This window comes from Megascapheus bottae, chromosome 4, assembly GCF_031878675.1.
Source record: "Megascapheus bottae isolate mThoBot1 chromosome 4, mThoBot2.hap1, whole genome shotgun sequence".
Classification (NCBI taxonomy): Eukaryota; Metazoa; Chordata; class Mammalia; order Rodentia; family Geomyidae; genus Megascapheus; species Megascapheus bottae.
Window position 1 is genome coordinate 78,323,493 of NC_143512.1, and position 26,017 is coordinate 78,349,509.

Here is a 26,017-nt window from a genome sequence, read left to right on the forward strand (position 1 = left end):
CTCATCATAGAGATCATATTTCTACATATCTCCTCCCTAGCTGATCTGACTGGATACAAACATTACCTGTTTCCTGATTGGAGTCAGAGCAGACTGCTATAAGGAGGATAATAAATAATAAAACATTGTAGGGAAGTTATTAAGAATAAATATCAAAGTTATACAAACAGCATTGAGACTTTTAAAGTAATAAAACTAAGAAAAGTAAAAAGCCACCACCCAATTAAGTTTTATAGCACATAAGCAAGAGTTTAAGAAAATCAGAGATAGAAGGAAATAGTTTACTGTGCATTGGATTGAGATTCCTAGAAGTATCCACATTTCTCTGTGACCTCTGTTCCGAGAAACACTTATTCTCCATCCTTAGAGCAGGTCCATTCCTTCTCCAAAGTCCTCACCTACCATGAATTTTGCCTTACGTCTCTTTTTCTTTGCCTTTGTTTTGGGAATAAAATGCATCCTTTTTTCTTTTCTTGAAGAATTTAGCTTTTGCCCCAGTTGATGCAGGCTGTTCAGGCAGACAAGGCCAGCATTTGATTGTGGACCATCATGCACCTCTCACACGGGCAGAGGAGGTTTCCATTAGGCCCTGGTTACTGACACACAGCTTCCCATAGTAAAAAGTATGTTCCTAGGATGAGGATTCTGCTATGATATTGGGATGGGGAGTAATACTAATAACAAGACAAAGCAGAAATTTAAGAAAGCCCCTTACATTTAAAACAACCAGTAACATTTCAGAAAGCCATGGCAATGACAGTCACAGTAAGGCTGTGTGTCCTGGTTCAGCAGTGGCCTCAGTTACTCGGCAGCTGAGGCAGGAGAACTGTTTGTGCTCAGGAATGTTAGCAGAGACCAACCAGGGCAAGAGGGTGGGTGGTAGCTTGTTCCAAAAGACTAAAGCAAACCAAACCCAAGGAAAATAATAGCATTTATTAAACCAAACAAACTATAAAGACAACGCAAAAAAGCTTTAAATTAAAATTCAATTCACCCCAGACCCCTAAACCTAAAAAATATGGCCATGATAATTAGGATAAAATAAACTAGAAAATGAAAGTAGAGAGGTCTACATAAGAAAAGTGCTGAAGCCTGAGGGGCTGCTTTAGCATTAGACAGATGTAAACTAGTCTGTTCTGAACAGGAATGTGCTCTGGGTTGTGGTGGCTTTGGGAAGCAGCAAACTTTATTGGTCATCAATCTCTGCAGTTCTCCTCTGTTCCAATGATGGACTTACTCAGTTTCTTTTAAGGTGTTTGCAATGTTATGTGGTCTTTTTTCTGTGTAAAGCTCACACCATATAGCCTGTGTCTATTTTATTTTGTTCTCTACTAAAGAACTACAGGATATGTTTTTTTTTTTTTTTTTTTTGCCAGTCCTGGGCTTGGGCCCTGTCCCTGGGTTTTCTCAAGGCTAGAGTTCTATCACTTGAGCCTCAGCACCACTTCCGGCTTTTTTCTATGTATGTGGTACCGTGGTATGTGGTATGTTGTATATGGTTCATTGCTAAACCAATGAACCAGAGACATTAAATCATGTGGGAAACTCAGATTGTCACACAATTTCTCCTTTCATCTAGGTTTATTAATATGGAGAAAGGTCATTTACAAACGTTTATTCTTTTCCTCCCCACTTAGGTATTTGGAGAAAAAACGAGTTTGCTTTCCTCGGTTCTTCTTTGTCTCAGATCCTGCTCTTCTGGAAATTTTGGGGCAGGCCTCAGACTCCCACACAATCCAAGCTCATTTACTGAATGTATTTGACAACATTAAAACCGTCAAGTTCCATGACAAGGTCTGCCCCACTCTAATTTCTGGCTACCATCTTGAAGCTACTCTAACGCTCTGTTTACAAAAGATTACTTCCTTGTTTCTACTTCTTGGTTCATGAATAAAAACAAACTTTGGGAGCCAACTTTACCTTCAGAGCCATATCATAAGGGTGTACAAGTTCAATAGTACTTTAACTGTGATCAAGAATGCATGGTGTATAGCATTCATGAATTTACAAGCCAGTTAACTAGAAATTTAACAAGACAAAAAAAATCAATGACTTATAATATCCTAGCTGAAGCAGAATTTCTGTGGGGATTGGTTGCTTTTGCTAGATTTCAGTTTTTGGCATACTTTCTTGAAACTATTATTTTATTTTATTTTATTTTGATTTTACGCTATCATGGTTTTAATGCGGCCCAAAAGAAGTCATTCAACTTGTGGGACCTTAACAGCTGCCAAAAGATGTTGAATCCATTCTTTCACCCACATCCTTAGCAAAGTGACCCTTCTCTTTTAACATTGTATTCAGTTATCTAGTACCTCACATAAACCCTTTGTAACATTGATTTATCCATGACAGCATACAATTTAGTTTATAGAGTGACTACAACACGCCAGATGTTGTGTTTGTTAATGGGAATACTCAGGCACAGGGATTCACAGTCTGGAGGGAGGGACAGAAGGGTAAACAAGTGGAGTTTATAGACTGGTTAGCATAGTGGCAGAGCAAGTCCCTCGTAAGCAGGTAAGAATTGGTCCTTAAGGCTGAGCCCCTAGCCATTGCAAGAATGAAGCTTGGTCTTGAAGATTTAAGGAAGGATGGATACTACTCAACACCGAAGTCATTTTTATGCAGTGTGACACTGAAATTTGGCAATCAAATTGCTAACAGATTTGGACATGTGTTATTATGATGCTTGTCTTTAGCACAAGGAATATGGGAATGCCTATCAGGAAAGCTTAATCTGGTGTGTGGGTTATCAGAGAGGCTTGTGCGTTTGTGTTCTTGCCATAAGATTACTAGAGCCAGGTAGGAGGAGAGGAAGATCTTAATTTTGTGAGTTTTGAATCTTATAAAATAATAGCTATTAAATTACATTAAAAATGTGGAAAGGATCTGTGTTGGTGGGAAGCCCTGAAACTTAAGATTCATCAGCTTTTTGCTAATCACTTCTGTCTAGAATCAAGGAGGACTTCTAATGAAGTACTAAGTCTGAGCCCTGAAGAAAAAGATTCCTTTTCATCAAATAATAGAAACAAACATTTGCATTAATTTAATAATTTGTGGTTTTTTTGTTTAATTTCTGTGAACAGTGTGAGGCTGGTAGGGAAGCAGGATGTTTAATGACCAGATGGGAACAAGAGATGTCGTCACAGAACCAACCGTGTGAAGGAAAACCATTAGAACTGGAATCCTGTTGCTTGAAATATAATGTCTCTCTCCTTATGCCTTGCTGCATAGAGACTGAATGCAGTGGCCAGGCTGGGAGCTGGATTTGATTAGAAATCATTGGAACTGAAATTACTTTGTAATTACTCCGTTCTCCTCCATCATACTGACCAGGTTGTTTTTATGTCGACTGGATAATTCTGTGTTGGAGACTGGCAGGCTCATTTCAATTGGGAGTCTCATATATATATATATATATATATGAGACTATATATATATATATATATATATATATATATATATATATATATAGAGAGAGAGAGAGAGAGAGAGAGAGAGAGAGAGAGAGAGAATGCCTGGACATTGTCTCTGAACTTCTTTTGCTCAAACTAGGTGCTCTACCATTTGAGCCACAGCCCCACTTCTGGCTTTTTTTGAGTAGTTTGTTGGATTAGTCTCAAGGTGTTTCCTGCCTAGGTTGGCACCCAACTTCATCTTCAGACCTCAACCTCCTGAGTAGCTAGGATTACAGGTGTGAGCCACGGGCACTTAGCTACCATTTCTCTTTTTAAAATGTTTATCTATCCACTTATTAACTTTTTAAAGAACAGATTTTTCTCCCTCAGAGTATTGATTATTTGTGACTCCATTATAAATATCATGATTAGCTTTTGATAGTTTTGAAAATGACTTTGCATTGAGGTTTGCCTTTTATTTTAAGATCAGCAGTTTAACTTTGTTTAAAAAGTTACGAATGCAGATTCTTCCCCCTTCCACCTAACGCAGATCTATGACAGAATCTTGTCAATCTCCTCAAGAGAGGGTGAGACAGTGGACTTGGATAAGCCTGTCATGGCAGAGGGCAACGTGGAAGTGTGGCTCAATTCTCTGCTGGAGGAGTCCCAGGCTTCATTACACCTTGTGATTCGACAGGCAGCTGCAACTATTCAAGAAACAGGTTTCCAGTTGATTGAATTTCTCTCTTCTTTCCCTGCTCAGGTCAGCATTTTGAAAATATTTTCTATAAAATGGTAGCCCTAAATCTTAAATATTGCCTATTGTGAACTTCACGATGGCCTAATTTAACTCTGGACCAATATGTTTTTTTTTTAAATTGTATTTTATTGCCAGGGTAGTATATAGAGGGGTTACTGATATTATAGTTTTTATAAGAACTTATTAAATATGGATAAACTTAGAAGACTTCAATTAAAATTATTAGGATAAATACATACATATATTACATATACACTTAACTATGCATTTGGGTTGTGAAAATACCTGTCCTAGTTTCTTGAACAAAACAGTGAACAAGCTGGGTGCCAAATGCACGCTGGTAAGCCTGGCTCCTCAGAAGGTTGAGATCTGAGGACTGAAGTTCCAAGCCAGCCATGGCAGGAAATTCCATGAGATTCTCATTTCCAATAAACTACTCAGAAAAAGCCAGAATTAGCTCTGTGGCTCAACCTTGAGAGGAAGAATCTCAGTCCCTGATTTCAAGCCCCAAAAATGGTACAACCCCCCAAAAACATACCCCCCAAAATAGAGAGCAATGTTTTTTTAGTCATTATGACCAGTAAAGGTATTTTAACTTTGTGGTAGTTTGGGAAAAATCAGTTTAAGACATACTCTTTACATGCAAATAACTTAAAATCTGTTCTAGGGAGAAATGTGAGTTAAAGATAGATGATTTAAAATTTTAAGATAAAGCTTATAGTGACATCATAGAGCTTTATATATTTAGTTGCCAGGTAAACACTAGAAATAGAGTTTCCATGGGTTTTAAAATAAGATATTAAAGGCCGGGAGTTTGGCCTAGTGGTTAAAAGTGCTTGCCTAGCATGCACGAAGACCTGGGTTCGATTCCTTGGTACCACATACATAGAAAAAAGCCAGAAGTGATGCTGAGGCTCAAGTGGTAGAGCTCTAGCCTTGAGAAAGTCCAAGGACAGTGCTGAGGCCCTAAGCTCAAGCCCAGGACTGGCAAAAAAAAAATAAGATATTAAACTGATGTAATCAAGTTGCTACATTGACATAGTAATTATAAATTATAATTATTAATTATGGTGTTATTTGTACCAAATTATGCAATATTTAAATATGCAATACATACTTTATAAAAATTTCCATAAGGTTGGATTGTTAGGAATTCAAATGATATGGACCCGAGATTCAGAAGAAGCCCTTAGAAATGCCAAGTTTGATAAAAAAATCATGCAGAAGACCAACCAGTCTTTCCTGGATCTACTAAACACCCTGATCGACTTCACCACCAAGGAGCTGAGTTCTGTCGAGCGAGTGAAATATGAGACATTGATTACTATTCATGTGCACCAAAGGGATATCTTTGATGACTTGGTAAGTTCTTTATTAATGCAGTGGCATATACAAAAAAATAAAAGCAAGCTGGGCGCGGTGGCTCACAGGAGGCTGAGATCTGAGGATCAAGGTTCAAAGCCAGCCCTGGCACAAAGGGACCTGAGATTCTTATCTCCAATTCACCTCCAAAAAAAAAAGGGAAGTGGGGCTTGGATCAAAGGTAGGGCAGTAGCCTTGAGCTGAAGAGCTGAGGGACAGTGCCCAGGCCAAGATCAAGCCCCATGACTCACAAAATAATAAATAAATAAAATAAAAATAAAAATCAAACACTAGACACTGTGTTTACTCACTGAAATTAGGCTGAATTCAAGGAAAAGGTTAAATTCAGGCAGAGAAATCTTTCTGATCAGAGTTGGTTTGTCAGGCTTTCTTTTCATCCTTAAATGGAAATTTCAGATGTGTTCTGCTGATCTATCCTCTGTTACTATGGCACAGTAGGCTGCATTGGCAAGTTCTCTGTGTGATAATCTGACATGCTAAAATGTCACATGGCACCCTGAGAAGTTTCCATTCATCTTGTGCTTTTAATTATTGGTGGAAGATCACCAATTTCTTGCTATGGGGATAACTAGTATTGGCAGTTAGAGCTCGTTAGAGTTTCTTTTAGGGATTTTGATAAATCCCATCCTACAGATCTTTCTACACATTATGTCACTGATTATAAAGTGGACTTTCTTAAAATGACCTTAGGGTATTGTGCATGTTTTCTGCCTTTAAGGAGAAAACAAGGTAGAAGGGAGAGCTGGGAAATTAAAGAAATATGAAATGTGAAAAGAAATAAAATTTGCCACTTGCTGCAAAATGCAATTACTAGATAGGAGGCTAGAGCTCTTACTTTCATAATAATTGTCTGGACTGTATCTCAACCCCATTATGTAAAGAAGATTATGAAAGATTTGTTCTGATGTAATAGATGTAAAAAGACAGCACATTCAAGCTCTTTTGTGCTAATCTCCTCTCTTACTAGTTAAGCACAGTTTGCCTCTCAGAAATTAAGGACTCAGGGTAATTTCAGATTTCTTATTTGTCATGAAAAAATGGTTAGAGTGACTTAAAATTGTGGTTTAAACATTTAGACCACTTAGACATTCAAAGTCTTGGTCTGCTGTAAGTTCACAGAAAAAATAAAGGATTTAAAAATAACTTAGTAGTAAATATTGTCATTATCTTAATAGATAGGCTTCCCCCCCCACCCCATGACATTGTTTAGTACTATCTTTTTACGTGCTAACCTGTTTTCCACAGACTGTATTTTATGTACTATGTATTTGTAGGACTATATTTGTAGCATTATGATATTAGGAATTAAGGAGTATAATATATAAAATAAAAAACAAAACAAGTCTCCCCCTTAACTTACACCATTTAAACCGGTGGGGGCATGGTGAATTCTGTTAGGTTTTCTTTACCTTTGTCTTCTACGGTTTCTTTGTTGATCAATAATTGAATGGGGTCGGGTATGATAAATGATGCCTCTGACTTAATTGGGTAGTCTTTTAGTTCCATTCAAAGCTATTATTAAGTATTTGTTCAGAGAGGTTACAGTTCTCTGTCAGGTGATAAGTAGAATGCATGCTGATCAATGCTGCATCCCCACCCCTACCCTCAAGCCACAGAGTTCAATTTTTATATAATATACATTGAATAGAATCACTTTATGTACTTTATGTTCTGCATAAATAAATACTGATTCCTATGGAATAAATGACTGTCATCTCACTTTTAACCTTCATCTTTTGAATTTCAGTGTCATCTGCATGTCAAGAGCCCTACGGACTTTGAGTGGTTGAAACAATGTAGGTTTTACTTTAATGAAGACTCTGACAAGATGAGCATCCACATCACAGATGTGGCTTTCATATACCAGAATGAATTTTTAGGCTGCACTGACAGGCTTGTCATAACTCCACTCACAGACAGGTGATGGAAAGAAAGATTCTGTGATTTCAAAACCTCTTCTCCCCTCCCAGCAACAGCTTTATTCTCCTCGGTTGTTTGGAGGAGAGCCATTGTCTTCATGTCTCTGTAGGGTTTGGAGTCTCTTTCCTAACAAAGCATTTGTAAATCCTTATTTCTGCTTCCCACCTGTGTCTCCACATTGGACTTTCGTTTGTGTTTGTAATAGACCTGGCTCCCTTCACCTTAGTCTTACAGAGGCAAAGTATAAATGTCTCTGGGGATGTTCAGCAGGCCAGAAAGGCAGCTAATTGCTGTGTGTCACTAACCTAAGCATTTTTTTCCTCTGCTGGTGTACTTAGGATATTTATTGAGTAAATTAGAGCCTGTGGAAATAGGTTCCAAGACCATCAGAGGATGCTTTCGGATTGGCTGCTCTCTCTATCATCAGAGGGTATCAAGAAGTATGAATAGTAGGCATTCTTTCCTATGCAGATATACTTAGGATATTTACTTAGTAAATTAGGCATGGTAAGAGATGAACAACTCTTTAGGAAGAAATGATAAAATATATTGCATAAAGTTATACAAATGTCTTTTATCTCTCAGAATATATACTTGATATTTTTGGACTGCAGTTGATGCCAGATAACAAGAATGGTAGAAAATGACAATTCAGAGAAGGGCCAGAGACAGAGAAAATGTTAACCATGATTTTCAGTAGGAAGGAATGCAATTCGTTACTAACTTCTTTGTGTGAGATGCTCTGAGGGTCTCACAAACACAGGAACAGAGAAACCTTGACAGGTGTCCCTTCCCCATACAGCTTCTCTGATGGCTGTTGGACTGAAGCTCCTTTCAGAGCAGAGAAACTAAGTTCGTGGCTCTCCCAGGGTGCTCACTCACTTTTTTTTCATATTATTTTTTATTGTAATTAATAGAAGGGTTACATTATATTCTCCAGCTAGAAGGTGCATGAATTCATACATTGATAGCCTTTCTCATGTCTTGGTCCCCATTTCTCTCCCCCCCCACGCCCACCCCTCATCTTGTTTCCCCCCCCTTCCCTATTCAATTTCAAATAACCAAATACACATATATCCAATATATCAGATAACAAAGTGAGATACTGTAACAACATGAGATAACCGAGGGACAGCAAAAGAGATGAGAGATAACATAGTACATTAAGGATAACAATCATTCATTATATGGCTTTTGTTTCTATATCCTGGAGGTCCTTTCATTAAGGACATACCATATGGCCTTATATATCTAGGTTTTGCTCTATTGCAAGTCTCTGTCAGGAGAGCCCACGGTTTCTACTGATTATGACAAATGAGGGAAACCATTGAGCCTATGTTCCTTTGAGTCTGGCTTACTTCATTTAATATGATTTTTTCTAAGTCTCTCCATTTCCTAACAAATGGGGTGATGTCATTCTTTCTGACAGCAGCGTAGAATTCCATTGTGTACAAATACCACATCTTGTTGATCCACTCATCACCTGAAAAAGAAACAAAAATGGCCTATAGACACATGAAGAAATGCTCCACATCTCTGGCCATAAAAGAAATGCGAATCAAAACAACTCTAAGATTCCACCTCACTCCAGTTAGAATGGCCAGGAGCAAGAAAACTAATAACAACAGATGCTGGAGGGGATGTGGCCAGGAGGGATCACTATTACACTGTTGGTGGGAGTGCAAACTTGTTCAACCACTATGGAAAGCAGTGTGGCAGTTCCTCAAGACTAAACATAGAGCTCCCCATGACCCAGCAATTCCACTACTTGGCATTTACCCCTAATCCACTAGCACAACGATGTTCATTGCAGCACTATTTACCATAGCAAAGATATGGAACCAACCCAGATGTCCCGCAGTTGATGAGTGGATCACTCTTCATGTATGTAGGATGATTCAACTTAGCTATTTCTTCAGTTTAATTGCAAACCCAACATAGAGCTATAAACCTCGGCATAAGGAGGATTTTCAGGACAGTAGCGAGTGACTAGAGGTGGTAGAGATGTATTTTCTACCCTGAGCAGCTGGAGTGTCCCAGGGTCCAGCATTGAGAGGGCTTGGCTTGTGTCCATGGGATGTGCTAAATCTCAGTTTTACTGTGACTCCAAGAAAAGTTCACCTCCGGGAGCCTCCTTCCTCACCTGGGAATGGAAAAAAAAGTGCAATACTTTCCTCGTAGGAGTCTTTGGGCATTTAATGAGACACAGTGCTCCAGTTACACTGTTGTTATTACAGAGGCTGCTCTGAAAAGGGGGGCAAAAATGCCAAAGGATCTTTGGTTGAAAGGCAAACTGAGAACCTGAGCAGGTGGTCTTCTGATTCGTCCACAGACTGTCTCCTCCGAGCCCAGCTCTGTGTGCTATCAGGGCCTAGCCATTCTTTGCCTTTTTTGGGGGAGCCTTTTATAATAGAGAACCTAGGAGATGTATAGGCGGTGCTGTTCACTGTTCACTCCCCTCTTATGCTGGGAAATGACTTGCTTTCCTGTAAGATCCTTTATATATAGTACAGCCACTAGTGGCCACGCGTTTAAATTGTCTCCTTTGATAACACCAGGTGGTGCTGGTAATCAAGCAATTTAACAGCACATTTTCAATATGAAAAAAAAGTTTTTCCTTCCCAGTTGTTTCTTATAGTCTCTTACCAAATTTATTTGTTAACCTCATAAAGACAGACATGGAAGGCTGAATAGGCTTAATAGATGCTCACCAAGATTCAGGATGTGCTTACTCAGCAATGTATGACAAATACACAAACCATTTTCTCTTGGTGGTATTGGGGTTTGAACAATGCTGGACAAACGCTAATACTCAACTACCTCAAGCTACCCTTGGACTTGATATATAGTCCACGCTTGATGTGTCTTGAGGTGGAGCTGTCGCTTTTGCCTGTAAAGTGCTGGGATTACAGACATGTACCATCATGTCTGGCTTGTTTATATATATATATATATATATTATGTTTGTCAGGTAGTGAATGCATTACTTCTTGAACATTGATACCCCTTACAACATGATGCAATGGAATATTCTGAGCTAGTGAAATGGTTATCAAAATTAAACAAATGAACATATCTATAAGATTATATAGTTAAGATTTCAGACAGACTTTTTTTTTCCAGTCCTGGGGCCTGAACTCAGGGTCTTTTCACTGTCCTTGAGCTTTCTTCAAGGCTAGGGCTCTACCACTTGAGTCACAACACCACTTTTGGCTTTTTCTATGTATGTGGTACTAAGGAATCAAACCCGGGGTCTCATGCATGCTATGTAAACACTCTACTGCTAGGCCAGATTCCCAGCTTGCTCTATTTTTTAAAGATGTTTACAAATGTGTAAAAAGAAAAAAAGCAGAAACTTCTTAGCTTTTCATGGAGGGCACTCAGTAAATGCTATTATATTTGTTGTGCTATCATTACTATTAGCAAAACCTGGAGGCAAGAACTTGGGTCATTTAGCATCACTTTGTAGGAAATGTTTAATAAATGAAGTGGAGAGAAAAAAAAGATTTCAGACAGAATGCGCAGCTAAATTCTACTCTCTTTAGTCTGATCTTTACCATCATACAGTTTTATTAACTGTAACCTTTATGTTTATATTAGACCTGTGTACCTATCCAGCTAATAGAAGTGGTATTGTATCCTTGGATCTGCATCTCCACATTTCTTCATCCTTCTCTGCCTTTGGCAGCCCCTGTCTCATTCTCTGTGTATTCAGCCTTAGCTCTCACCCCTGATACCACTTGTAAGTGGCAGCATGCAGTACTCGTCTTTTTGTGTCTGGCATTTTTCCACTTAGGAAAATGTCCTTCGGGTTTGTATACCTGTGTGCTAAATGGTAGGATTTTCTTCTTTTTTAAAAGGCCAAATAATACTCCAATATATAAATACATTAGACCTTAAAAACCCATTTATCAGCTGACCATTGGGTCATTTCTTGACTGCTGTGAGTAATGCCTTGGTGAACATGACAGTTCTGGTGTCTTTATGAAAGTATTTTAATTCCTATGGGTTTGCACCCAGAGAAGAACTTGCTAAAACATATTTTTTCTTCTCCTGATGCTGTCTTTTAAAAGAACTTTTTATTATAGAGGTGATATACCGAGGGATTACAGTGACAAGAGTCAGGTATTGAGGACATTTCCTTTCATACAATATCTTCGGTTCTTCACTCTCTCCATCTCTACTCACAAGTTGCATAGTTCATTTTCATCAGCTATACTCTTGAATACACCATACATAAGGTAAAGAAGGTAGAGCCATCAAAAACTAAAAACTAACAGAGAAGAAAAGGAGAGGTCTCTTAGAATTCCTTTATTAGAGACCATCTTCTTTTTTTCTTCAGTGTACTGAAACATTTGTAAGGATCAATTTGTTCAAGAATGTGGTTTTGTCAGTCTGGGCTGGTGGCCCAGATTCTCTGCCTTTTAGTTGTGGCTGGCCTCGTCTTCCTGTGATGTCTAGGAAGGTTCCAGGGATGCTGTCCTCCCTGCAGGTGCTACATCACGCTGGCTCAGGCCCTGGGAATGAGCATGGGCGGAGCGCCCGCTGGGCCCGCGGGCACAGGCAAGACAGAAACCACCAAGGACATGGGGCGATGTCTTGGGAAATACGTTGTGGTTTTCAACTGTTCAGACCAGATGGATTTCCGAGGACTTGGACGGATATTTAAAGGTGAGAGTGCTATCTTTTATTCAGTGAGAAACCAGCTGAGGTGGAGTAGCTCATTAAAGCTGTTATTATTAAAAGTGAGTAGTGGAACATAATAGTAAATAAAGCACATGTTTAGCTTGAGTGAGGTCCTATGCTTGATTTCCAATGTCAAAAATCACCAAACCAAACAGAAATCAAGCCAGACCACACTACAATAAACCAAACCAACACAGAAAGAAGAGAAAAAATGTATTTCTGTTCAACAGCTAAATTTCAGTGTGATTGTTTTTCATCTTTGTAATGCTTACTGGAAAATCTTAACTCTTACCACTGTTGTATGTACTAAGTATTAAGATCACTTACCCTTTGTGACTTTGGCTTTATTAATGTTGTTGAGTATTCACAGGGGCACTGTCAAATTGTGAAATCTTTTGGGCCACTTTAGATCTGTTCACCTTCGTTTTTCAACGAACCAGTTGTAGGCTCATTTTGGCAGTTGTATAACGTCATTTTCTTGGCTTTCCCAAACTATTTACTAATTAGATTTCAATTTAATTTCCTTTCCAAGGGTTGGCACAGTCTGGTTCCTGGGGTTGCTTTGATGAATTTAACCGGATCGACTTGCCAGTTCTCTCGGTTGCAGCCCAGCAAATTTCTATTATTCTTACATGTAAAAAGGAGCGGAAAAAATCTTTTATTTTTACTGATGGGGATAATGTGACTATGAACCCCGAATTTGGACTTTTTCTGACTATGGTAAGAAGACACTACAAATGTCTACTAATGTTCAGCCTTTGGTCACAATCTTCCCCTCTTTTTGTGGTCATAGGTCAATCTATGTTTCATGAATAGAAATTGAGACTGTCATTGCCACTCCAATTTAAAAGCCTTTGGAATTAAACAAAGCTCATTAATAACTCATAACTTAGTCTGTCCAGGTAAAAGTGAGATATGTAAATGCATTTTTCTGGTTGTTATTCTAGATTTGTCATGTGTACATAATGAATCTTTTAATGTCATGCCAGTTGTGTCCTTGTTGCCCCAGGATGTATCCTTCATCGTTGGATTTCTTTTCTGTGTAGAATCCTGGCTATGCGGGGCGTCAGGAACTCCCAGAAAACTTGAAGATCAACTTCCGCTCAGTGGCCATGATGGTTCCGGACCGTCAGATCATCATCAGGGTGAAGCTGGCCAGTTGTGGTTTCATTGACAACATTGTTCTGGCCAGGAAGTTCTTCACACTCTACAAGCTGTGTGAGGAGCAACTTTCGAAGCAGGTGTGTTGTTCTCAAGGCTTTTGTGGACTGAGGCATGTTTCCACTTTCTACTGAGTGGAGTGTTTGAAAAAAACCCTAGACAGGATCTTTTTTTATTAACAAATTGACTTTATCTTCATGGATTTTTTTTTTCTGGTGCTAGGGCTTGAACACAGGGCTTGGGCACGGTCCCTTCTACCTCTTCAGCTACAGGTCCGGTTAATTGGAGATAAAAGTCTCACAGATTTTCCTCCTGGGCTGACTTTGAACGGAGATTCTTAGATCTTAGTCTCCTGAATAGCTAGGATTACAGGTCTGAGTTATTGGTACAAAGAACTAGTCTTGGTTTTATTTTTCCAAATAGAGTTACTCCATTTTCTCAGATTCTTCTCATTCATGGAGTTTGACAAAGAAAACTACTAGTTTGCTCTACCCCAGGCTGGCTACTTTTGAGATTGTGTCTTCCTTTCTTCCCCTGGCTGGTCTAGACTAGGGTTCTCCTGCTTTGCCTCTTCTCATAGTTGGGATATCAGACATAAACTACCATATCCAGATTGTTCCTGTTGAGATTGGGGGTCTAAGGAACTCCTTTGCCTGGACTGGCTTTCAAATCTCAGACTTCCACATAACTGGAGATGAATGTACGGAACCATTGGTAGAGATAGAATTTTATTAACTTTTGTTCTGTGCTGGCCTGGAATCATGACACCTCCTCCCCCGCCCCCAATCTCTACTTTTCAAGAAGCTAGGATTATGGGTGTGAACTTCTGATACCTGGGTGTATATGATTAAGAGTAAGTTCAAGAGGATGTCTATGTTCCAAGAGGGAATTTATCCATTTCTACATTTATGTTTTTTTTTTTTTTTGCCAGTCCTGGGCTTGAGCTCAGGGCCTGATCTCTGCCCTTGGACTTTCTCAAGGGTAGAGCTCTACCATTTGAGCCTCACCACTTCTGGCTTTTTTTTTTATGTATGAGGTACTGAGGAATTGAACCCCGGGTCTTTGTGCATGCTAGGCAAGCACTCTACCAGTAGGCCAAACTCCAGGCCCCAGTTCTGATCTTTTCATTTAAACGGATGGCAGTCCTAGGGAAGATTCTTCTGGGTATCAGTAATTTGCTTGCGAACATGCGCTATAGAAATTTTTTGACCCACATTATGTTGAGCTTATTCTGAAAGGAATCCAGTGTTCATTTATTATGGTGGATTTTTTTTTCTCTTGGTGAGCCCAGTGTTCCTCCTCTTCTTCAGGTCCATTATGACTTTGGTCTGCGAAACATTCTGTCAGTCCTGCGGACACTGGGGGCTGCAAAAAGAGCCAACCCCACGGATACGGAGTCCACGATTGTCATGCGTGTGCTGCGTGACATGAACCTTTCCAAATTAGTAAGACTCACAGATGGACGTGCCCCACCTGCTTAGTTATCACTTCCACGCATGAAGCACACATGAGATTTAGAAATATTTATTCAAAATGTTCATTTTAAGTGCTAATTATCACCACAAAGTACTGGAGAGAATAGATATAAATGATAACATTTTCAAGAAGTTCTGTCTACCTTAAAATGTGTGTGTCTTCCAAAAGAATTAAAGAATATTTAAGAAATCTAAGTGAAGGTGCCAGACACTATAAATCATTTCTGTGCTGAGAAGCTAAAATTATTGCCCTCTTTATAGTCTGTAGAACCTAGTAGGAGGTTATATTAAAGTTTACAAATGTATAAGGATTTTACCTTCTTATAAACACTGATGGTCAGTGCTCTGCAGCCTTGAACACATGCAGGATGATAGAACAATATATTTTAATTTAAAGATAACACATATCCATCTGAATGCATTCAATTCCTACCATTCAGAAGTATTTATTTTAGCTTAGATTACAAATTATAGACTGCTATGTTCCCTAATTTGCTTTTATGGAAAAGTTATCATGTAAGTCATGTTTTCTTTCCTTCTTTACTTTTCTCACCTTTATTTGTTTATTTCAATTTTTAAGAAAGAGCGGGAGAATGCTACTCAAAAATGAAGTAGGTGGTATATTATTTACTGATGCCTATGCTAATATAACCTAGATGGTGCTGGGAGTTTCCGCTCTACCTGTCCATTCCTAATGTTTGTGGTAAAATCGCTGTTCTGATTTCTTTCTGTTATATTTTCAGATTGATGAGGATGAGCCCTTATTTTTGAGTCTGATTGAGGATCTCTTCCCAAATATTCTCCTGGACAAGGCTGGTTACCCTGAACTGGAAGCAGCGATTGGCAGACAGGTAACATGTTTCATGCTTCTTCACATGGTGTATCTGCTCACATGGTTCTGTCATGGTGTGTCTGCTCACATGGTTCATGGTTCTTCACATGGTAGATCCGCCCACATCTTTACCTGTAGTACTCCATTCTAGTCCTGAGGCTACAGAGCTATACATCATCCACAGAACTCACAAATTTATGTTGAACTTAGATGTTCAGTTCCATTATCTATGCAACTAAACCTTCACACTATATTTGAACCCAACAATTTATTTCTGCTCACTGTTATATATTTACAGATTTATCATGTACTACAAAAAGTCAGATAAGGAGATAATTAGTTAACACTTAGTTTGTTAGGGAGTGTTACAATTAATTTATCCAAACGATGAACAGACAGTTTACAGAATGAATTATCATTCCTTCTTGGTCCTGTGATTCAGACTTTAACAATTTTAAAACAATATATATATTAAATACTACCATATTTAGTTTTTACTGAGAATGTCTTCAAGGAATTAAAATGCATCTGATAAACATAAACAGATAACATAAAATAAATCTTGTGTGTGTGTGTGTGTGTGTGTGTGTGTGTGTGTGTGTGTGTGTTGGTCCTCGGGTTTGAACTTGGCCTGGGCTCTGTCCTTGAGGTCTTCAGCTCAAGGCTCTTGCCCTATCCTTGAGCCAGTTCCCACTTCCCATTTTCTAGAGGTTAATTGGAGATAAGAGTTTCAGGTCCTTTTGTGCCAGGCTGGCCTTGAACCTTGATCCTCAGATCTCAGCCTCCCGAGTAGCTAGGATTACAGGCCTGAGCCACCGTACCTGCCAAAATAAGTATTTTTCTGAAAGTTTCTTCATAGGAGAGCAAATTGTATCTCAGTAAAAATCAAATGGAGATTTAAATTGAATCTCACTTTGTGATTATAAACTGAACATCTTTGGTAAATTAGTCATTCTGTGCCTCAGTTTCCTAATCTTTACAATGAAAATGAAGATATGAATATTGCCAATCTTTTTATTACTATCTTTGTCTCCGTCTGTCTGTCTATCTGTCAGTCTGTCTGTCTGTCTGTCTGTCTCTGTCTCTCTCTCTGTCTCTCTGTCTCTGTCTCTGTCTCTCTCTCTGTCTGTCTCTGTCTCTGTCTCTGTCTCTCTCTCTCTGTCTCTCTCTCTGTCTCTCTGTCTCTCTGTTATACATATGCATGCTAGGGCTTGAAATTAGGGCTAGGAACTGTCCTTGAGGTCAAGGTTAGAGCTCTACCACTTGAGACACAGCTTGACTTTTGGTGTTTTGTTCATTAACTGGGAATAAAAGTCTTCTGGACTGTCCTGCGCAGGCTGGCTTTGAGCCCTGATTTTCAGATCTCAGTCTCTTGAGTAGCTAGGATTCTAGGCTTGAGCCATGGGTGCTCAGCTCATCATTTACTCTTAAAAATTACCAAAAAACCCCCTTTGTTTAATTTGCTGAACTTTCAAAGATTGTATAAGGGATTGCAACTTAATATTTCCTTGTAAGTGCCCAGTGCATGTTGAGTCACCCCTTTGGTAATTCTCTCCATCCTGTCTGCTTCATCATTTCATTCTGAACATTAATTAGAATAGTGTTTGACACGGTGTAACTTCCATGCTCGGTTATTTGACTGATTAAAACTACAAAGATGCCGGGCACCAAAGGCTCATGCCTGTAATCCTAGCTACTCAAGAGTCTGAGGTCTGAGAATTGTACTTCAATGTCTGCCTGGGCAGAACGAACAGTCTAGGAGATTCTTATCTCCAATTAACCACCAGAAAACTGAAGTGACACTGTGGCTCAAAGTTGAAGAGTGCTAGCCTTAAACAAAAAAGCTCAGGAACAACACCAGGCCCCAAGTTCAATCCTTATGACTGATTAATTGAAAAAAAACCCCACAGATATAGTCAGAATTGAAACTATAAAGACTGCTTGAAATAAGTTTTTTTTATCAAATTTCAACCAACCACAGATGCTATGCATTTTTCTATTTACAAAATTATATTTTAATAAAGCATTCAAAATGCAGTTTTGTTATTTGAACCTTCATTCTTAAATTGCTCCTTGGATGTATGTTCAATAATAATATATGTGAATTCAATTCCCAAAGAGAAATGCAGACATTTCTTACTAGCTTGAGATAATATTTTGATGATGTTGAGCTTTTTTTGTATATTCTAATTTTTTTGTGTTACAGATCTTTATTTTGGTAAAATGGACACCATAAAATTTCTCAAATTAGCTTCACGCTGCAGTGTTCAGCCTAGCTGTAGTAGGTCCAGTGACATTGTTGATTCATCCCTGCCATCTCTCCTCTGAATGCTTTCACTTCACCACATGAAGACTCTGAACCTATTTAACACTATCCTCTCCCTGTTGCTCTTGCCACCCTATGTCTACGCATTTCTAAGTACGCTGGTAAGTCTAGATCCGTGTGGATGTTGTCCACTGTGGGCATTTTGTTATGCTTCAGGTTGAAGAAGCTGGCTTAATCAACCACCCTCCCTGGAAACTGAAGGTCATCCAGCTGTTTGAAACACAGAGGGTGAGGCATGGAATGATGACACTGGGACCGAGTGGAGCAGGGAAGACCACTTGTATCCACACCTTGATGAAGGCCATGACAGGTATGGGACAGCTGTGACAGGTATGGGACAGGCACATTCACTGCCCTGGGGACATTAGTGAAATGGTTGTAACCCATGTGAGGGCCCAAGAGGGAGACAAAGGGACACAAAATGTATTAATGCATTTTTATAGGAAGAAATGTTGCTTTACTGAGTATTAAATACATTTGAGGGGTGGCATATTAAGTTAATGGACCAGAGAGAAAGGCATTATGATTTCACTGTGCTGTATGTTTTGTATGTTGTGTCATTTAATTTTTGTGATCATCTTGAGAGATGGCTATTGTTATCCTTCTTCAGTACAAAAAAGTTGAGGCTCAAGATCACAGAGATGGGAAGTGATACAATTCAGGGCCCCTTAACAAAAACCCAGTTTTTGCCCCAGTTTACCACTTCTCAATTAATGCAAAATATAATACTACCTCCCCATGTCAAAAATAATTTCAAGTCCAAAAGTCTTAAACTTTGTGAAACTTTCTGAATCCACTTAGAGTTAAATATTATTTTGGTTATGTTAAATAAATGCATTAAATTTCCAAACATTGATTGCTAAGCTTTACATCTAGGTTGATTATCCAGGTCAACTCAGGACAATTCCATATGGCTTTTATATTATCTAATCCACACTGAACAACATTGAACATTGATAACTTTTCCTAAGTATATGATTAGCATGTAGCCATGACAGAGCAGAGTTCAAAATTTCATAGGATTTTGGAATGTTTGAATGAAACAAACCTCTCCTTAGGAGAGAGATGCTGGTTGGGTTTTTCCAGTCAATTCATGGATCTTTGGTGCCTCGATGTCGGTACACTGTTGGAGGTTATCTAAAATTGCCAGTATTTGTCGTATGGCCATGTGAAACCTGGGTTTTTATCTTGGTTTGATCTTGGTCCCTCAGGTGTCAGGACACTGTGAATTCTATATAGTAGGAATCTATCAGAATGGCCTCAGATAGAGATGAGCTCTGCTCTGTATTTACAACTACATTCCATCTAAGAATTCATACTTACAGTATTTGTAACATCGTTTTACGTGTAAGCTACTAAGATTATTTTATATACTTTCAAGTGATTTTATGCTCTTCCTATCAAACTGTACTAAATAGTTTCTACATATTTTCTAGTGGTCAGGGGATTTGAACTCGGGGCCTTCTGCTTGCTAGGCAGATGGCTCTACAGCTGCCCCATGTCTCCAGCCCTTTTTGCACTGGTTAGTTGTTTTTTTTTTTTAAAGATTTTATTAACATTGATGTTTGAACTGGCTAATTTAATATGGTATCTCTTGTATTGTCCAGCTGAGTACCTGGACCACTATCTGCTTATTTTTAGGATCTCTTCTGCAACTAGGAAGACAGGCATGTGTACCCTGCCCAGCTTTCACTTGAGAAAGGATTGTTGCAAACTCTTGCCTTCCAATCTCCCTTGCCCAAGGAGCTAGGATTACAACTCAACATGAAATTCCTCTGAGGAAGACTTTTCCTGAATAGAGGCAAAGGAGATCAAAATGTTTTCTAAGGAGCTATAGAAAGTCATAGACAACAAGTGTCACTTTATCTGAGGCTTAAGAAGAACAGATGGATAAATGGCATTTTAGCAGAAAGAGCAGCGTTTTCTATAGCAGTATTTCCTCCTATAGAATGAAGACCAAGTAGAGTGTTTGCATGGATCATATATAATTCGTTTGTGGGGTGAGAGTGCAGAAGATGTGGGTGGATCCAAAGGTATAACAGGTGCAGTTGTTATACAAGGCCATACTCCTTCACCCCTCCTTTAATGTACAGATGACTGAGTGGGAGAGTATTCCATTTCTTTACCAGTACCAATTGTAGCAGTGTCGACTAGTTGATTTTTAGCTTAAGAACTTTGCTTGAAGTCAGGGAACTGGCTCAGCCTAGAAATCAGAGTTGGATGAGAATTAATGTTCCTATGGCATCCAAACCCTTAACGAATGGGGAGGAAAAAAATGAATGGCCAACAGCCCACACTTCCTTTCAGAGGACCTTCTGTGTTTGGCCAGTTCACGGATCACCCTCTCACGTTTGCATGCCTTTATTTTAACTGCTAATATTCAAGTCCTTGTTTCAGGCTCTTCATTCAGAAGAGTCCATACTAGGGCAGGAGGGCTGGGACAAGAGTTTTGTAAGTCACACTAAAACCTTTGGCTTTTCTATAGTAATAAAAACAGTTTGGTACTGGCATAAGAATAGGCCTTCAAAACAATGGAGCAGAATAGAAGAGCCAGAAATAAGCCAACAAACATATAGCCACCTAATATTTGATTAGGGAGTCAATTAAAAAAAGGGTTGGAAGAAAGACAGCCTCTTCAACAAATGGTGCTAGCAAAGTTGGATATCTACATGCAGGAAACTGAAGCTAGATCCTCAAATATCACCCTGCACCAAAATCAATTCTAAATGGATGGAAGACCTTGATGTAAGGCCAGATAACATGAAAATATTATAGGAATGGATAGGGGAAACACTAGGGCTCCTGAGCATGGGTTGGCTCTTCCTTAGTAAAGATCCAGAATCACAACAAATCAAAGAGAGGCTGGATGAATGGTAGTGTATCAAACTGAAGATCGTCATGGCAAAGGATGTTGCTAACAAGACTAACAGAAAGCCCACAAATTAGGAGATGATCTTCACTAGCTATATAATAGACAAGTGTGTTATATCTAAAATATACTTAGAATTCAAAAAATTAACCCAAAATAAACCCTCAAAAACTCCACAATGCAATCAATAAATAGACCAAAGACATAAAGAGAGATTTCTCAGAAGAAGTAAGAATAGCCAATGGACACATAAATTTTTTTTCAACATCTCTGGCCACAAAAGAAATGCAAATCAAAATAACAATGAGATTCTACCTCACCTCAGTTTGAATGGCCATTATCAAGAAAAGTAACAAATGCTGGTGGAGATGTGGCCAAATGAGAATTCTATTACACTATTGATGGGAATATAAACTTTGTCAACCACTCTGGAAGGAGTGGGGAGATATCTCAAAAGACTAAACAAAGAATTCCCCTATGGCCCAGCAAGCCCACTCCTGGGCATTAATCCAGTGGACCACAAAGAAGGCCATAGTAAAGCTACCAGCACAACCAGGTTCACTACAGCATTGTAGGATATGGAATCAACCTAGATGCTCCTCAGTAGACAAATAATGAATGTTTTTGCCAGTCCTGGGGCTTTAACTCAGGGCCTGAGCACTGCCCTTGGGCTTTCTCAAGGCTAGAGCTCTTCCGCTTGAGCCACAGCACCACTTTCAGCTTTTCCTGTGTATGTGGTACAGAAGAATCGTACCCGGGTCTTTGTTCATGCTAGGCAAGCACTCTACCACTAGGTCAAACTCCTGCCCCCCTTCAGTGGACAAATAGATCAAGACAATGTGATATATATATATATATATATATATATATAATGGAATTCCACTTTTTCATCAGAAAGTATGGTAATGTACCATTTGTAGGGAAATGGGAAGACCTGGAAAAATTATATTAAGCAAAGTAAGCCAGACCCAAAGAAACATAGGTTACAAGTTTTTCCTCATTTGTTGTAACTAGAAAGTGAATGATTAAAATATACATACATACTGGGACCTGTATAGGAGTGGATCACAAAGACTCACTAGCTATGTGTATATGATCATATAAAATAATATTTTATGAAATGAACTCCCCAAAGAAGAAAACAGGGTATTTTTTTCAGTTGCTGTTGCTGAATTTGTTTTCTTTTCACTTGTCTTGTTTGTTAGTTTATATGTCTTTGGGACGGTAAGGGGGTGCACCGAAAAGGTGGAACAAAGGGTGAGCCAATAGACAGTGGTATTCACTGGACACTATGTAGGAAATGAACTGTATGTCTTGTGGTTGTGGCTGGGAGGGAAAAATTAGGGAGAGAGTAAGGGAAGGGGTGACAGGGTTCAAAAATAATTTTACTCATGTAAGTATAACCCCTCTGTATATCACCTCTAAATAATAATAAAATATTTCAAAAAATAGAACTTGGCTTTTATTCTATAGATCATGGGATGCATGTGACAGGGAGTGACATGTAGTTTCTGTGTATAGATGGCCAGCTGGTATGAAGAAGAGCTTAGGGTAGGGAACTGGAGGGGGAAATCTCAGGGCCTTAGGAGCAAAGGAAAGGTTCCTCTGCTACAGCAAGGTCCATGAAGTTGATGTCACCAAGACTGAGCCAAGAAATACTTCTGAAGAGAGTGAAGAAGCACTTAGTTTAACCAACATAGTGAAAGTTAAGCACTTTTCCCCTAGCGTGTGCTTATTAAAATTTATGAAAAGATTTTATGCTATCTTAAATGAAAATGATGGAAATCTAGCAACCATAATAATGAAGTAATTTTGACAGTTTTTTGTATGTGTAACATATCAAGTTCAGTTGTCGCTTACGAAACTCACACATTTTAAGATTTTTCTGACCTTTTGCAAAGTGTGATTCAATTGAAAAAAAATGTAGTATCACTAGAGTGTCACGGATGGTATCATTTGTAAGTGGTATCATTTGTGGTGAAGTTGTACTTCAGTGCTGTAAAACAGAATAAATAATTCTCCTGATAGTTTTTGTGGTTTCTGAAAATTGGACACATAGTTCCATTTTTGAAATGGTGTCTCAAGATATTCCAGAGACACATTCGAGGACATATACCCCTCTCCCCCATGTCAGACCACTACAGAGTCCTAATGAATAATTGGTCCACATAAAAATGGAAACCAAAAAGACCATGGGCTGCATGCCATCTGTAAGTGGGGGATCCAAGCATGATAATTAAGCAAATTAAGCCCCAAGAACACTAGAGATGATGATATATATCTTAATCCAAAGTCTAGGGACTATGGAATGAAATATCCCATATCTCCCAAATCCCATAGATCCTCTAGGCAGGAAGGAAAACAGGAGACTCCCTTCTTCTGTGCCTTTGTTTTGTTGGTGTCAACAGATGTTAACTATCTGTGATACTTGTGTTACTGAGTCCACAGGTTAAAGTACGGGTCTAATCCAGAAACATTTTTTTATACAAATACTCAGAAACAGTTCTTAATGTGGAAATTAATGTGGCCAGTGATGATGGCATAGAAAAGTAATAATCACAGTGGGTTTTACTGTAATATCTTTTCTAATGTGTACGTTCACATTGGCTTGTGCTCGTTGATCTTTCACACATGTATGTATTTTAGTATCTGTTTTCTGATTTTGTATTGGATTTGGATTCTGATTTTGTATTTTAAATATATGTCATTCTTCTGCTCATTACCTATAGGGCAGATGCATGCAGGATCTTAGACCATTTAGTAGTAGTTTTTAGGATGGGAAGGATATATTAAAATCATTTTTTTGAGCTTGGCTACAAAATAAAGCCCTTGATTTGCACAAAATTTATTTAGTTTATCTTTTCCAAGATAAGCAAAGGAAGGTATGAGCAAATCAAAGCTGCAAATGGACAGAATGAGTCATTGTCTGCATTTTAGGAACAAGATTTAATCTTGTATCAGAAATCAAAGATTCTTTGGGCTGTAAAATATAAAGGAGTTCCAGACTTTAACAGTATGTTCACCATTTCAGCATGATATGTTTAAAAAAATCTTATGACAAATACATTATTCTTTTATAGACTATAGAAAAGTACCATAGTCGATAAAGTACAATGAGGCTAATCAGGATAACTTGGAATGTAATGTGACATATATTTCCAGTGTAATTTTGCGTGTTTTATATTTTGATAGTTTGCTGACAGAACACCACAGATTAGTGTAATGTTCCTTTGTATTGGTTTATTCTACCTCTGAGATACTTAAATGTGGATTTATCTGGTATAGATTGTGGAAAACCACACCGGGAGATGAGGATGAATCCTAAAGCCATTACTGCCCCTCAGATGTTTGGTCGGCTGGATGTGGCCACAAATGATTGGACTGATGGAATATTTTCTACCCTTTGGAGGAAAACATTGAGAGCTAAAAAAGGTAGGATATGAACTACAAGTATTATTAGGTCTTTAACATGAACTTCTAATTAAAATACATGGTGGCTGGATAGAATTCACAAAGTAGCAGTCTTCTTTACAGCATGTGAATATCAAGACTAAGTCACATCACTACCATATTAGTAAATGTTGAAATAATGACATTATTGATTAGTGTCTTTAAGCTACCCTTTCAAAGCATTCTGTTAAGACTATATTTTCATACCCTTTTGTCATCTTACAAAAAATAGACGGAAAAATTTTCTTAAGGAAAATTAATAGCATTGAATAGTGATTTTTACCACAAGTATTTTCATTGAATGTTTTCCAAGTGCTGCTAATTTAAAAAAAAATTCCCATAGTAGATCATAGTAGAAAATGATCTTCTTGGAGCATAAAATTTCATGTCAAAAATGAAACCAGAAAATTACTCTGTATGGATGGACACCTATTGGGTTCTTTCAGCAAATGTGTTAAGATCTAGTGGCTTGGTGGGCACTGTTTTTTCACTTATTGATGTGTTCTTAGAATGCAGCTCCAATGGAAGGGGTGCCCTCAGCACCCCTTCTCATGTCTGAGTGAGCAGAGCAAAGGCAAGGGGAGCACAGTGGCAGGGGAGGGAGCGGCTATTTATTCTCACTTCCTGAGCTCAGCCTTGAAGGGTTGGATAGCAGCTTCCTGCTGGTAAGTGGCAAAAGTAGCATCAGTGAAGTTCTTAGATAAGGGAAGTAGTGGATTGACTGTCCATGTGAAATAAAAATCACCGCATTTCTAAAGTGCTCTTCTAAGCAGTTATTTTACTAGGAAAAATCCAATTTTGTTTCTATTTTGATGTAGAAATCTAGTGTAAATGTAGATCCAAGTGGAATATTTTTTTCTTTTCCCCTAAATCGGTGTCAGATGCTTACTCTTTCAAAGGGACTTGTGGTTAGACCACCGGTTCACTTCCATTGAGGTTGAGTGAGCTAACTTAGAATTCTCAAAGCATTGCACTGAAAATAGGATATACACAAGTAGCTGCATAGCAAAGAAAAATTGGAACCACATACTTGGGCAGGATGTTAGTTGGGGAGAGAAGAAGCTGGTATTTAGTAAGAGAAACATTATTACAAGGTCAAATTCCTACATCTACTGTCACAGCCTCTGCATTCTGCTGTATTTACCTTTTTTTTTTTTACTATTATTTCTGTGTTTAGATAACTCTTGTTAGATTTTGTCCCTTGTCTCCTGAAATTATACTATGAAGGACTTTTTAGACTCTGGTTTGTCAAATACAGACTGCTAATTCTCAGTTAGACTTGCTCTCAGTACCACTGTCAGAGGTAATCACTCCCTTTCTAGAACCTTCCTCCCTTGGCCCTAGAGATTCTTTATCTTGCTTATTTCTCTCCAACCTCCATTTATTGGGAGATCTGGATGAGAGAGAAGTCAGCTACAGAAAATGTACAAGGAATTTAGATGCTTCATTACCTTGGGACTCCTATCTTTCTCTATGCATTTTATTTAGAAGAAATGGACCCAGTCTCACGGCTTTAAATGTTATATCTAAATTGAATTCTTTCATATTTTAATCTCCAGCCCTGATCTCTCCCTTGAGCTCCCAACCAAACAACTCTCCTGGGATTTCTGAGACATTATCAAGTGCAAGCAGAATTTATTCCACAGCTCCGCCTCCCTTGCCCCATCTACCTTGTGTATTATGCATATATACCTCTCCTGCCTTCATATTGCTAGTCAGGTTCAACTTTTTCCCTGGAACATATTCACTTGTGT

The 26,017-nt window shown here is 38.6% G+C and overlaps 1 protein-coding gene across 2 annotated transcripts in view; it reads left to right on the forward strand.

Annotated features, from left to right (window-relative positions):
- Positions 1-26,017, forward strand: part of Dnah5 (dynein axonemal heavy chain 5) — a 192,320-nt gene that overhangs the window by 67,136 nt on the left and 99,167 nt on the right. For both annotated transcript variants that reach the window (XM_090332123.1, XM_090332124.1), the window contains exons 32-42: positions 1,638-1,794; positions 3,952-4,164; positions 5,299-5,523; positions 7,292-7,464; positions 11,957-12,135; positions 12,683-12,870; positions 13,197-13,391; positions 14,622-14,756; positions 15,530-15,637; positions 18,101-18,254; positions 24,099-24,245. In XM_090332123.1, the coding sequence (XP_090188249.1) occupies positions 1,638-1,794; positions 3,952-4,164; positions 5,299-5,523; positions 7,292-7,464; positions 11,957-12,135; positions 12,683-12,870; positions 13,197-13,391; positions 14,622-14,756; positions 15,530-15,637; positions 18,101-18,254; positions 24,099-24,245 (1,874 nt within the window). The remainder of the gene's footprint in view (positions 1-1,637; positions 1,795-3,951; positions 4,165-5,298; positions 5,524-7,291; positions 7,465-11,956; positions 12,136-12,682; positions 12,871-13,196; positions 13,392-14,621; positions 14,757-15,529; positions 15,638-18,100; positions 18,255-24,098; positions 24,246-26,017) is intronic.